This window comes from Peromyscus leucopus, chromosome 6 (genome assembly GCF_004664715.2).
Source record: "Peromyscus leucopus breed LL Stock chromosome 6, UCI_PerLeu_2.1, whole genome shotgun sequence".
Classification (NCBI taxonomy): Eukaryota; Metazoa; Chordata; class Mammalia; order Rodentia; family Cricetidae; genus Peromyscus; species Peromyscus leucopus.
The window spans coordinates 35,086,190-35,100,997 of record NC_051068.1 but is presented as its reverse complement, the minus strand read 5'-3'; the positions used below and the strand labels follow the sequence as shown (position 1 = coordinate 35,100,997).

Sequence of the window (14,808 nt, the reverse complement as noted above, 5' to 3'; positions counted from 1 at the left end):
AGCTGCACACTCCTCCAGCCTTCTGAATGTTGGGCTATTAGGCATGTCCCACCATGCTCAGCTCCTTATTCAACAGACAACTGTTCCTTATACATTTGTGCCTTCATTTAATTTGGAGAAAATATCCTCTTGGCCCTGTGTATCCTAGTAAGATTCTTCCAGTGCCAATGTATAAATCCTAGACTTCTGGAAACTTCCTCTGACTGAGTTAATGATGCTTGCCCTCTCCATCCTCTGGGCCATCACCACATGACACTTAGTATACCATAACAGTAACCCCCCCCCACCAGAATACAAATGAGTTTTTTGTCAAGGACTGTAATTTAATTGTTGTTGTCTCCTTGGGGCCTAAGGCGTGCTGGAATGTGGCAGACACTCAGGAAGTGTCTAATTAACCTGGCATTAACAGTGAGGAGCTGTACAAGGCAGTTGGTACAAGACACTATCCCCAAGTAAACATTAAGTCATGGTAACGGTTCAGAGCTATGAAGAATATCTTTAGGGACCCCACTGCAGGTGAGTACTGAATGGTTGAGAAGAGAATAGTTGTGGGCAGGCTTTAAATACAAGAAAATTTGGCCAAACAAGGGATGGACCACTAGGTTCTTGGTAAATTTGATCTCCAAATAATTCTGTTGGAGCCTCAAAGCAAAAGTGCTCCTTTTTGTAATGCAGACAGCTGAATCTCCGCACAGAAAGAAAGGATGGAGCTAAGATTAATAGCTAGCAGTTTGCCTTTGAAGGCATCTGATAGAAATCAAAAGAACTTGCCAAATTAGTCTTGTGAGCTAATTAAAATTCTCTACACTTCTCCAGCTTTGATTCTGGTCTTCTTTGCATATGTTGCATAAAATATTTTATACATCCGTAAAAATGTAAAATTTAAATAGCATAAGTAAAAAGACCAGGATTTCTGGAGTCACATATAAGTAAGTGTGATGCCTGGGGCGTATGCAATAGTGCTTCAGTCACAGGAGAAATTCATGGGCAAAGGCTTTTCTCTTTTGACTGTTCTCTCTCACATCTCTAGCACTCAGCACTGACCCTGCACAGAAAGTCCCTGCTCATTATTGAACACTTGTTGCCAGGAGTGTTTCTATACAACAGAAGCAATGCAGTTGTCCCTCAATATTCTTGGGGGAAGGGGTGTTGGCTGGCTCCTCCTATGAATACCCCAATCTATAGATACTCAAGTCTCATAGAAACTAGCATGGTATCTGCATATGACCTGTGCATAACTGCTAGATTAGCTCTAGATTACTTACAATACCTGACAAGGCATAAAAGGACATAAACAGCACTTATATCACATTACTTAGGGAATAAAAACCCCCAAATAAGCTGCATATTTCGTACAGATGCAATTTCTTTCCTGAGTACTTTTGGCTCATGGTTGGTTGAGCTGGCAATGGAGAATCAGCAGACATGGAGAGCAACTACCCTGTAGACTGTATGCTTCTGAAGGTGGGGGTGGCGCATTCGTTCAGGCTTGACCTGAGGCTTATAAGACACCGGTAGGGAGGGGCTCAATTATGCTTGCCATGATAATCTATGAAGACAGGGATTCAAAGTAGAAGATGTAACTAGACAAAAAGAAGTTGTTTATGTATCTCCCATGGAATAAAAGCTCTAAAACAAATCCCCTACCCCAACACCCATGTTCTTGTAAGAGATCCAAGATGAGGTCTGCATTTGGAAATTCCCAGGTTTTGGGAAGATTGAATCAATGCAGTTTCAAGTTAGATACCTCTGCTTTCCTCCTATTTCCCACATTATGAAACAATATGGAGGCAAACTAAACTCTACTGGTCCTTATTTAAATCAAATCAGTTCATATTATAGTCTTTCTTTTCATGTGTGTGATGTACAGGTGTGTGCCAGCATGCATGCCTACATGCTGAGGCCAGAAGGATGTTAGGTATCCCACTCTCAATGAATCTGAAGTTAGGCTGTTTTAACAAAGCTGGCTGGCCACCTGGCTTTGGGGATCTGCTTATGTTTGTCCCCAAGTGCTGGGGTCACGGGCATATGTGGGTATGCCTGGCTTTTTTATGTGGTTCACAGGGATTTGAACTCAGGCCCTTAAGCTTGTCACCAAATAGCGGACAAGCTAAACTTTCCCAGGGGAGTCTGAAATACAGCAGGTCCAGAATCATGTTGTCATCTCAGTGTCTGTAACCAGGCTATACAATGGTAAAGTGGCTGTCCATGCTTTGTGTCGCCTAGAGGTCTGCTATGGTGGTGAGGACTAAGGATGGTTATGACAGCCTGTAGACAAGGAAGATGAAGACAGGAATCCATCTCTGTGAGGTCAAGAGAGAAAGATCAGCAAGCCATGCCTTTCCTCCTCAGTTATCCAGAGTCAAATGGGTTCTCTGTGTATTTCCTTTCAGTTACCAGAATCCAGTGGTATACATCAGAATTACCTGGAGGGTTCTGGAAACTCAAGTCTGCTTGGCCCCATTGCAGAGTTGCTGAGTCGGTGGGTCTGAAATGATGCTCAAGGCTCTATATGGCTGGCATATTCTCAGGTGGTGGTAATGAGGCTGAGAACCACAGCCCTCACTGTTGATTGAAATGTGACCATGGACTCTTTGATTGAACCCCTGAAAGACTGCTAAAGCAGAGGTTCAGATCCTTAGCACCCGAGGGAATGGGAATCATCATGTCAAATTTTGCCTCTTCTCAAGCAACTCACATGAGCTCTACACTTTTGAGTCTTGTACTTTTGAAAAGTCTTATTTTAGGGTCTGTTTTATCTAGATGAACTATGGCAAGCAAGGAGCTCTCTGCCTATGCCTAAACTCAGCAATAATGAACTGTGAGCTTGTCTAAGTGCCAGCCATGTTTTTTTGTTGGGTTTTTTTTTGTTTTGTTTTGTTTTGTTTTTCGAGACAGGGTTTCTCTGTGTAGCTTTGGTGCCTGTCCTGGATCTTGCTCTGTAGACCAGGCTGGTCTCGAACTCACAGAGATCTGCCTGGCTCTGCCCCTCAAGTGCTGGGATTAAAGGCATGCACCATTGCTACCCGACCATCTTAAGACCAGAGGAAGTGGGAAGTGAAGATGGATGAAATTCATATATAAATGAATAAAACTGTGTACAATAATAAAAAGTTATAATGCCAAAACAGCATACATAAAACAACCTAAATGCACACACAAATTAATTAATTTAAGAGATCAAAGGAGATGATGTTGGGACTGAGATGTTCTTTATCTCAGAACATAGCCATTTCCAACACCAACATCTGAGTCCATTCTGAGTCTGACCCAGCCAGGGTCACTTCAGTGGCAGACCTTGCCTGTCCCAATCTCATTGTTTTTAGCCTCAGAGCCATATAAGTTAACCCAGGCCGTTGTCACAAGCATGAGAAACACAAACATGCTCAGCAAAGACAAACTGGAAACCCCCCTTAAGACAGCCCCAAGTAGAATCAATGCCCCAGTGGAAATTTCTAGACCCTGAGAGCTGAGCCAGGTAGAAGCTGTAGCAGCTGGTGGAATGCTTCCATTTGGAGCAAATCTCTATTTCCTGAGTCTCAGTAAGTGTGTTTTTCTAAGTTTAATTTTTTTTCTCTTACAGCCAACATGCTAGACTTAGGCAAATCTGTTCATCCGTTTGAACATGTTCTAAAATTATAAACCAGAATTGACGCCCGCTTGAGAACCTCACGCTCTCGCTCCCCATACCCTCGGCTGCGTCAGAAGCCAGGCGGTGGCTTGGGAGGGAGGCTCTTTTACCTGAGCTGGTGGAGGCTGGGGACTTGCTTCGCCGGGAGGGTCCTGGGCTCTTGGTTGTGCCTCTGCGGGACGATGATGCTATTTTGGTGTAAGAAGTGGATTTCACCACGCGACATTCTGGGGAAAGAATGAGAAGACACATGAGCCAAGTCAGGGACACTCCAAGCCTCCAAATTTACATTACAATAGCACTATGAGTAACTTGAATAGTCTGATAAAGGGGTGCTTTTATTGGGGTTCTTTCCACGGACCCCTTCAGTTAGCTGCGGTTTTGTAATTTCACTGTGAGGTCTTTCTTCCAAGAGAACAATTAAAAAGACAGGTCCACTTGACAAAGCAAGAAGTGTGATGGAAGATTCCTCACACCTTGACAGGCCCCAGTGTTCGTCCTGGGGTCCTTCCTGGCATAACTGTGTATCTTTATGATGTGTGGGAACTCGATGTAGGTAACACTCGAGATCAGGTGGTACCATTCTGCTCACAAGGAAAAGATGACCTTCAACACATCACTGGGTGAAGCTGCAGAGACCTTTCTTTGTGCCTATAAAATTGCCTTGCTGTGAGGATGAAAAACAATCTCTTCTATTTTTAAATTTTCAGTTTTCTTGCTCATTAAATTCAGTGCTAAGTATTGTAAATAATGAAGAATTTCTTATTTTTCTCTCAGTGAACTGTCTGGTTTATTTATGACATGCAAATTCACAATATCTTGCTCTAACAAATGCATCTTTTATAACTGAAAACTATGTTTTTGGAATGATAATCAATTAGATTAAAAAATATAAAGTACATTTAAGAGTACCTGATAACTCATGATCAAATGATGCCTTAGTTATGAAAGTGCTAGACTATTTTTCTCCTCCTTTATATTTTTAAATAACAATGGAGTTAATCTACATATTGGTCTGTAATCAACCCTTTTCTCACTTCATTAGGTCTTGGAGGTGCTGGTTAATTTTTTGTTAACTTGACACAAGCTAGAATCACCTGGGAAGATGGAATATTAGTTGAGAAAGTGCCTCTACCAGATTGTCCTGAGAGCAGGTCTGTGCAGCATCTTCTTGACTGATGATTGATGTGGGAGGGTCCAGCCCTCTGTGGGCAGTGCTACTTCTGTGGTCTTAGGTGATATAAAAAAGCAGGCTGAGCAAGCCACAAGGAGCAAATCAGTAAACAGCACTCCTCCATGGTCTCAGCTTCAGTTCCTGCCTCAAGGTTCCTGCCCTACTTGAATTCCTGTCTCAAGGTTCCTCCCTACTTGAGTTCCTGCCTTGGCTTCCCTCAAGGATGGATGAGTAGGGATGAATGAGCCAAATGAGTGCCTTTTCTTCCCCAAGTTGCATTTAGTCATGGTCTTTATCACAGCAACAGAAAGCGAGCTAATTCATGGGCATTTTGACCCTGACCTTTAGCATCTGTCAAGCATCTTACCACATGGAATATTCTAGTTCACTTAAGCACTCAAACTTTAAATTAAACTGCTTTTCGCATTTTGTTACTTTAATAACTTAGTAGCACCCTTGTAAATGAGCATTTAGTCACCCAGTTATTTCCTTCATATATATTTAGTCATTGAAACTTGAAATTCAATTTTTTTAGCAACTGGAAGAACACACTGTAAGCGCTCAAAAATATTTGCTGAATGAGTGGACTTGATGGATTTGAAGATAAGTAACTTTTACTCTAAAGTATCTCTTTGAAAAATTACTTTTATGTGTTTGTGTATGTGTACCTGCTTGCCTGTATGTGCACCATTTGCCTGTAGTACCCACAGAGGCCAGAAGGGGGAATTAGATCTCCTGTATCTGGAGGCACCAATGGTTGTGATCTGTCATGTGGGTGGGTGCTGGGAACTCACCCCTGAACTGCTGAATCATCTCCCCAGCCCCCATAAGTTCTTAAAAGCTCTTGTCCTCAAGTGTTTCACTTAAATTATGCTTTCATTGGCTTATGGTCATTTTCTTGACCTCTTCTTGTGGTTGAGCATTATCTTACAATTTCTTTTTGGAAAATTTATAAACAAAATTAAGATATTGTTGCTTAAAATTTGAGGTGGTTTTATTGCCAGTAACGTTGCAGATTTTGTTTTACACACATACTCATCATTTGTATATCTTCTTTTGCAATGACTTATCAATGGCCTTTGATCGTCTGAGATTGAGAGAATCTTTCTTTCTCTTATTGGCTTGTAAGAATACACATTCTACATTCAAATTTTATTCTTTAGTCTATTATGCATAAAATGATGTTAGTAACATTTCTCTTTGTTGACGGTTGTTGAAATATGTTAACTGTTTGAATGTTTTCAAGAGTAGTAGTTATAAATTAAAGAATGGGTCTGGGGGATGCCTAGTATTCTCAAAATCCTGGATTTAATCCTCAGAAGCACATGCATGCGTGCGTACCCCCCCACACACACTCTAATTTGTTCATTGTTTCATTATATCTTTTAAGTAAATAATTCACAATTCCAGATCACTGAAATTGTGATCCAGATTCACAGACACTGACGCCTGGCTTCATGCTGAAATTATACTTCCCTATCCTTGAAATCTGTCATTCTGTAGGTTGCAAATATGTTTCTTTACCTTATCTGCTTTGAGCAAGGTGGTTGCCATTGCCTAGTAAAAGGAGAAACAAGTGTGCACAAGACACATCAATGCTCTAAGACTAGAAACAGTAGATAGGAGGCAGAGAAGAGCCCCCTACACTGAACTGACGGGAAGCGAAGAGGAATGATTTAGTGGAAGGGAAGGAGGAGAAAGAGGAGGAGGAAGCAAGGAGGAAGAGGAGAAGGAGGAAGACTCCTGCCATGAGGTACGAGTCTGTGTGGTCTCTTCTGAATTTTTTTCATAGTAAAATAGAGAGAGAAAGGAATTGAGGCCTTGACCTACTCAGGGTCAATCCAATTTCTCCCAGTGGTGACTTGGAGCACTGCTCTGGCCGGACCAGGGAGCCTCAGAGAAGGAATTGTTTCTTGAAAGAAGATTAAGAATGAAACAAAACAAACAAAAACAAAAAAACAAAACAAACAAAACTACTCTACAGGCTTATCAACACAATCAAAGGAATGGCCAAGAAACAACTTGTGTGATGCTGAAGACACAATCCGAAACGGTGGGTTCGTTCACACGGTGTGGGACTGCAGTGGCTTAGTGTGTGTCCCAGGAGGTTTTAATTCACAAAGCTCTGCTTTGGAACCAGAGAAGAGAACCTCAAATTAGCTGAGGACTCTGTCCTCACAACTGACGATATATTCTGGAGTTTGTCCTAGATTTTGGACATCTGCCCCGTCTTCTGGCAGCACATTAGCAACGAAACTGAATCATCACAGTGTGGCTGGTCTGTGGCACGCCTCCAGTTACATTTTTATCAAGTGCCCACTATGTGCCAGGCACTGAGGGCTGCAGGCAGGGTGCTGAACAATACAAAACTGGAGCTTGCAACACCAAATGTAGTGATGCTTTTTTTTTTCCTTCTAATTTTTGTTTCATAAACCACAGCATTTGAAAACTGTTAGTTATTCCAACAAATTGCCATTAAATAACTATATATTCTTCTGATTTTAAATCAAAACCAAGGCTGTAATTATTAGGGCAGGATGACTGGGGCTCTTCGTTTAAGGTTATGGACATCTGGAGGTCACATAAATTTAAGATAATTATTTTGAAAGCTCAGTTCGTTAGTGGGAGTGAGCGGGCAAAACAGAAAGTTACCAGATGGCATGGACTGTTAATGCTAGCCATCTTTGAGCTGGAGCTGGGAATTCAAATGCTGGTTTTGGGATTTGCCTCATGTTGTTTGTCTCAGGGACCAGAGTTGCTAGCTGTAAGTCCAGCTAGCAGAACAACAGAACCAATCTTGTCACACTAAGTTGGGATTCTTCCAGCTCCCAGAAACAGATCAGACTGTTGATGAAGACAGCTTGGTCTGATCAGAGCAAATGGAGGCATTTCAGTAAGTTTTTAAACTTAGTCTGCTTCATAGTATTAATCGATCAAATGTATTCATGTATTGCCTTGCCTCACTCCTTTACTCTGTTGAGTACTATCTGGCATGTGGGTTATGAAAGAGCACAGAGTAGCTGCTCAGCAAATAAGACCTGGTTTGATATTTTCCCTGTGAGAACTTGTGTGAACTCCCAGTATTCATTGAACCCATCCACCCCACCTCCACCCCACTTTACAAATGAGAAAAACCAGCTTTCTGAGAGCTAAATGACTCACATCCGAACCCAAGTCTCTAGGCCAGTGGGGTGGTTTTATCCCCATTTCCACGTGATTGATATTGGAGCTTAACTCTACTTCTTCATTTGTGACAGCATTGTAGAAGTAACCATCTCATTAAATAAGAAACACAGAGCCAATGCAAAGATGAAAGCCCAAGAGGTCAGAGCTAAGAACCTTGCCCTTCACTCTGCAGCTATTCTCTTCAGCCAAGACCTACTTCCTGTGTGTTTGTCTTTATATAGACTTTCTGTTCTGCCTTCTCATTGGTTGTAAACCCAACCACATGACCACCTCGTCACTGCCCATCTGTACAGACCTCCAGGTCTTCTATGGTTGGTATTGAGATTAAAGGCGTGTGCCTCCATGCTGGCTGTATCCTTGAACACACAGAGATCTGCCTAGCTCTGCCTCCCACGAGCTAGGATTAAAGGCATGCGCCATCAACGCCCGGCTCTGTTATGGCTTGCTATTAGCTCTGGCCCCCAGGCAACTTTATTTACTAACATACAAATAAAATCACATTTCAGTACAAATAAAATATCACCATATTTCCCCTTTTCTATTTTAATAAAAAGAAAAAAGGAAAAAGGTTATAACTAACAAAAGAAAAACTATATACAAAAGTACAATAACTATATAGAATATATACAAGTAATAAATACCTAAATAATGTCTAGTCCATTTGTATTTGACAAATTCAGAGAAAATAATTCCATTATCTATCTTATTTTGGTAAGTCCAAAATGTATCTAATTCACTTTCTATCCTAATTAATCTTCAACTATAACTAACTAATCTTCAGCTATAACTAAATAATCTTCAACTCCTTCAGAGACCCAAGAAGGAAATAATATTACCTAATAAAAAATAAAAACAGGAAGTGCATGCAAGCAGCTTCCAAAAAAATGTGAGTTGACAGAAACAGCCAGCTGCCTGGACAGTCACCTGAGGTTTCTCCACAGTGTTGGGGCATCATCTTCAGCCTATAGGCTTAGCGTATCTGACAGACTCATTTGTGAAGTAGGATGTACACAAGGTCAATAGTTCGACCACACATTGGGTGAGAGCAGTTCATGTACCAGAAATATCTGAATTCCACTAGTGTCATGTCATGATTCAGGATTTTAAATTCTGGAAATTGTTGATGTGTTTTTTTTTTTTTTAATTCAGCTGTCCATTCTTTTTGGCTATGTGTGTGTGTGGCTTCATCTCAGTGTCCTATTCGTCTCCATATCCTTCTATTAAATGCCAGTCTACTATTGAGAGGTGTGAGCTTAGTTACTCTTCAAGAATAACTTTTAGCTGCTGTTCCACTGCACATGAGAAGCCATCGGCCCACTGCCTGTTCAGCTGCCTTCGAAGAAAAGGACACTGTACCTTTTCTGAATTGCGAAGGCCACTTCAGGGATGGTGCCATATTGTCCTGGCCTCAGAAGATGCCTTTTGATAAAGCCATAACCACATTGTTTTGGCAAGAATAGATATGATAGGATAAAAGGATAGATTAATGAACCTACTTTTAAAGAGCAACTTGTTTAAAATGTTTTACATTGCTATGGATTTTAGTTTATTGATACAAATTTAAAGTTAATTTTGTTATACTGTGTGTATATTTCTACTCTTGTTTAAGATATTATGTTTATGTAACTCATTTAGATTGTAATGGATAATTAAGAAATACAGATAATTAGTCTTCTATGATAGTCAAACTTGTAGCATGTTAAGTTTTCTAGGTATACATAGATATATTTCAGATAGACAGGTAATCTTCAAACACTTCAAAGACCTACCAAATATGACATTTAAAATATTTTTAAAAATTTAGACTTTCTGGACAGTGAGACATGTCTACTCCTGGCAGCACCAATTTACTTCAGAAAGGAGGATGGGCATCGAAACACTCCATACGGAGTTTATCTTCACCTTGGCAAAAATAGCCATTTTGGCAAGAAACTGTTCTTGCCTGGACTGCTTGAAAAAAATTTATCGATTGGACATGCAGGACCCATAGGAAGGTGACCACTGAACTTTGCTTGGCGAAATGGTCCTTCAGGTTCCTGCTTCGCAGAGAAACTGCCAGACATTCTACAGGACACAGAGAAAAATGACTGAGAAACTCTAGCCGTGTGGGCTGAAGACAGATGCCCCAACTTTACAAGAGAACTTTGGATGACTGTCCAGGCTGCCAGCTGTCTCTGTCTACCCTGCAAGACTCCCAGAAGTTGCTTGCATCTTTCTCCCATTTCTCAGGTAATATATCCTTCTGAGGTCTTTGATGTATTTGAACACTAGAGATAGTTATAATTTTCCTTAGTTATAATAAAAGAAAACTTAGATATGAAACCTTAGACTCACAAATATAGGATAGATATGATATCTTCTTTAATATTGTAACTATAATTCTTGCTTGACAATTGTTTTGTTATATGTAATTTTACTACATGAAAGTTAAAACCTTCCTTTTTGAAAAAAAAAGAAAAGAAAAGGAGAAGTGCTGTGGATATTGCTCTGTACAAATAAAATGCTGACTGGCCAGTAGTCAGGCAGGAAGTATAGGCGGGACAAGCAGAGAAAAGAATTCTGGGAACAGGAAGGCTGAGGAGAGAGACACTGCCAGCCGCCACCATGACAAGCAGCATGTGAAGATGCCGGTAAGCCATGAGCCACGTGGCAAGGTATAGATTTATAGAAATGGGTTAATTTAAGATAGAAGAAGTAGATAACAAGAAGCCTGCCACAGCCATACAGTTTGTAAATAATATAGGTGTTTGTGTGTTTATTTTATAACTGCCAGGGCTTGGTAGGACTGGAGAGAAAACTCCAGCTACACAGCCTCCTGGGAAATGTCTATCAGTGACCAGGAGAAGGGGAAGAGGAGCAAGTAAATGAGTATGATTCATGGGAAGGGTGTCAAGAAACTAGTTAAAAACTCAAGATATCAAACCCAACTTTCTACCAAACTGTCCATTGCATCATAAAAAAGAAATAACAAATTGACTTTGAGATGTGGAACTACCCAGAAGTAATCATGTGAGGATTGAGGCATCTGAAGGATGGTCACAAAGAGCACAAATCTCATGCCACTTGCCCCCAGGGTAAGAATGAGGCTCCCTGAGTCCTGCTGGGGATTAGTCTAATTTCAAAGCCTTGGGCTGGATAACAGAAAGAGAAACAACATAAAATTACTTGTTTTTGTTTTCTCTCCAGGGTCAAAATAAACTCAGTTAAAGAATGCTGTGGGGCTAAGATGTGTGTGTGTGTGTGTGTGTGTGTGTGTGTGTGTGTGTGTGTGTGTAGGGGGGGTGATGGAGAGAGTCTTCCAACAGCTTTCCAGTTAAAAGTTAGAATTTTCAGTTTTTTTTTTAAATTGGAATCACATTTTATAAAGGTTAAAAAAAAAGTCATGAGGAAAAACAAATGATAAATTCCCTCACAGAGAATGTCATAATCCTTGTTAGTTTAAAACCACATTTGAAACATGGGGAACAAACTGACCTAAAGAGCCAGCAAATACAATGCCTTTTTGCTTGCATAAAGGACATTGTCACTCTCTCCATCTAGGAAGAAGTTGGTCCCTCACATACGGAGACATCACCTCTTCAACAGTCACATCTTTTATTATAATCGGATTACATACTTGGACTTGACTGATCAGGTCTGTCAGAGGCTGTATGTCCTTTGTGGAGATGCTACAGAATTCAGATATTCCTCAGTCACATTGGAAAGGTGACTGTGAACCATGGAAGAAATGGCCAGACTTGCTATCAAAGATCACAGCCTACTGAGTGAGCACTTGTCCTTTGGTATGTGTGGGGTTCGGTTTTAGCTCCACACCAAAGTCCATGGATACTGGTCTGTTATATGAAATGGTGTCATATTGTCATATTTAGTGTAACCTACACATAGTCTTATGTATACAGTTTAAATCATCCCTAGGCTAATAAACTACAACAGCAATGCAAACTGTGGTTGTAAGACATGGTTTAAATAGCATGGATGAAGAAACAGGCCTGTACACGCCGACATTTGAATGAGAATGTCCCCCATAGGCTTAAGTGTTTCAAGAGCTGGTTCCCAGGTGGTGGTGCTGTCCGAGGTTTAGGAGGTGTGGCCTTGCTGGAGGAAGTACATTACTGGGGGTGGGCTCTGAGGGTAGATAACCTTGCCTTACTTCCATTCTGCTCCCTCTGCTGCCTGCTTGTGGTTGGAGACGTGAGCTCTCCATTTCCCACCTCTGCCTCCATGACTGCTGCTTGCTACCCGACCACCCTGCCGTGATGGACTATTTTTCCCTCTGGAATCATAAGCCTCAAAATCTCTTTCTTCTACAAGTTGCCTTGGCCATGATATTTTATCATAAGCAACAGAAAAGTAGCTAATATAGCCCACGTTATGGTTTGGATCCACAGTGTTTCCAATGGCTCATATGTTGAAAGGCTTGTCTACTATTTACAGAGGGTCATGAAGTCACTGACTTCATCAATGAGTTCATCCATTCACGAGTTTATACTGCATGGATCGGGAGGTAGGGTCTGCAGAGGCCACTGTGGACTTGACTTTGCTGGGCATATCTTGTTTGGATTCTTCTCTTGCTTTGCTTCCTGGACGCCATGAAATGAACAGTCAGCTTTCCTCTGCCTCAGCTTTCCCTTGTGGGGGCTCTGCTCTACCTCAGACCTCACAGCAATGATGTCAAGTAATCATTGACTGAACACAATGAGGCAAAATACGTTATTCCTTTTTTCAACTGTACCTTGAAACATTAATCCTGGGGATGGCAGACTAATACAGTACAGATGAAGTTTTATTCTCTGGTAACTGGAGATTAAACATGAGGGCAAGTGTTCTGCCACTATGCTCCACCCCAGGCACAGATGAAACCTTGCTAAAATTTCCAGTCCATGGTTGTCTTGGTAGAGCCCGCACGTGTACAGTAGTAAATGGGTGCTTCCAAAGGCCAGTGTGTGAAGGCTTGGTTCCGAGCATGATGTTAGTGGGAGGTGGCGGTGCCATTGAGAGGCAGGGCCCAGAGAAGGGCTCTAGGTCACTGGGGACACACCATTGAAGGGGATGGTGGGACACTAGTCCTGTCCTGTTTCTGTTGGCTGGCTTGAGATGTAAGCAGTTAGTTTGGCCGCATGTTTCTTCTACGACATGTCACTCTTCTCAGGGGCTCAAAGCAAGGGCCTTGCCCAATTTCCCCTGGAAACTCCCAGAACTGTAAGCCCAAACAACTTTATAAGCTATTGTCTCAGGATTTACAGGAACAGAAAGCTGACTGATACATGCAGAAAACACACCGAATGCGTGGATTGCGGTGACGATATCCACAGGTAAGGCACGATGACTCCTCTGCTTTGGAAATGTTTCTACCTAACTCTTTGGGGTGAAAGTCCCCATCCTCCACATGGTTCACATGCTCTGCATAGATATTCACTTTGCAGATGCCCTGGGCATTTGAGTAGATGGTAGTTTCAGGTTCCCTCATTTCAGACATGCCACTCAAGAAATGGGCAGATTGGGAGAGACAACACAGATGGTGAGGGATGGGGAGGGGTGGAACATTGTCTTTGGCAGTGTTCCTGGTAGCATGAGAATCTCCACCTAGGCGGATCCTCCCTGCACCCAGGAACAGTTGGTAGGTAGGCTGATGTGCTGCAGCAGGCGCTGAGGGACAGAAATGATTCCAGAATGACACAGCAGCGCCGATAGCTCACCTGAGAGCACACAGCATCAGTGGACCAAGAGGTCACATGCACCTGCGGCAGAACATTGACCAAAGCACAGGTGAACATCCCTGGTTATCTAGACAACCCTGGGGAAAGGCTGTATGCTGGGTAGCAAACAGTCTTTAAATATAGAAAGATATTTATTCCCATTATCCCTTTTTAACACCAGTCAGAATAAAAGCATTCCTAGCCTCTGCATATAGCTCCTCAACATTTAGTCTCTCTGAGCTGTTGAGATTATTCGATCTCACAGAAACCATTACAAGCAGTGCCCTATCCTGATGACAACAGCAAGCTCCCTCCTAATTTGGCAAAGGCACAGAGCCTTGTCTCTGCTGCTATATATGCAAAGAGTCAGGAAGCACATTTGGTTCTAGCATTTTTTGTTAAAAATGGCATAAACTCTTGATGCAGAGAGAGAGGAGAGAGAGAGAGATGGGGAGAGAGAATGAGAGACAGAGAAGAGAGAACAAGAGAGAGAACGACACACACAGAGAGAGAGAGAGAGAGAGAGAGAGAGAGAGAGAGAGAGAGAGAGAGAGAGAGAGAGAGAGAATCTGGCCATGCTACCTGCTACTTCTCCAAAAAGTTGCCCTGAGATGTTCATGTTCTCTGAGTTGGAGGAAGCCTCTGAGAATGTTAAGCCCATCAGTGGTTACTCAGTTGACCCTTAGTTTCAGGAACATTCTCTTCTTAGACAGCTGAAATGGCTATCCGTTCCTCCAAGCTCTTCTGATGCCTGAAGGATTCACTACCTTCTGCCTCATGGATTTTGAAGCCTGGCCATCCTCAATTAGTCTTCAGTTTGCCTATGTGGGTGAGCCAGACAGAGCAATGCTGGGATCATTGATGACTAGAGTTTACTTCTTACGGTATATAATGATTTTCACGCTTCGAAACAGCTTGGAAGGCAAATGAACACTCCTTGCAGGAAGGGGTTCTGTGCCTCTTCCCAGCCACATCCTGCAGGGTGGACTGAGTCCCAGCCTGTGTTACTACCCCACCTGGCTTCTGAGTCCACACTGACACTACAGTGTCATCACCGCGGCCTGGGGATCTGAGCAAAGGCTGCTTCCCCGAGCCCCATGTGCAGCGTGTCTAAGATAAGT

The 14,808-nt window shown here is 42.1% G+C and overlaps 1 protein-coding gene across 1 annotated transcript in view; it reads right to left on the bottom strand.

Annotated features, from left to right (window-relative positions):
* Window positions 1-14,808, bottom strand: part of Dclk1 (doublecortin like kinase 1) — a 302,407-nt gene that overhangs the window by 86,032 nt on the left and 201,567 nt on the right. Inside the window, 1 exon segment of the mRNA XM_037206606.1 lies at window positions 3,742-3,858. Coding sequence (XP_037062501.1) covers window positions 3,742-3,858 — 117 coding nt within the window.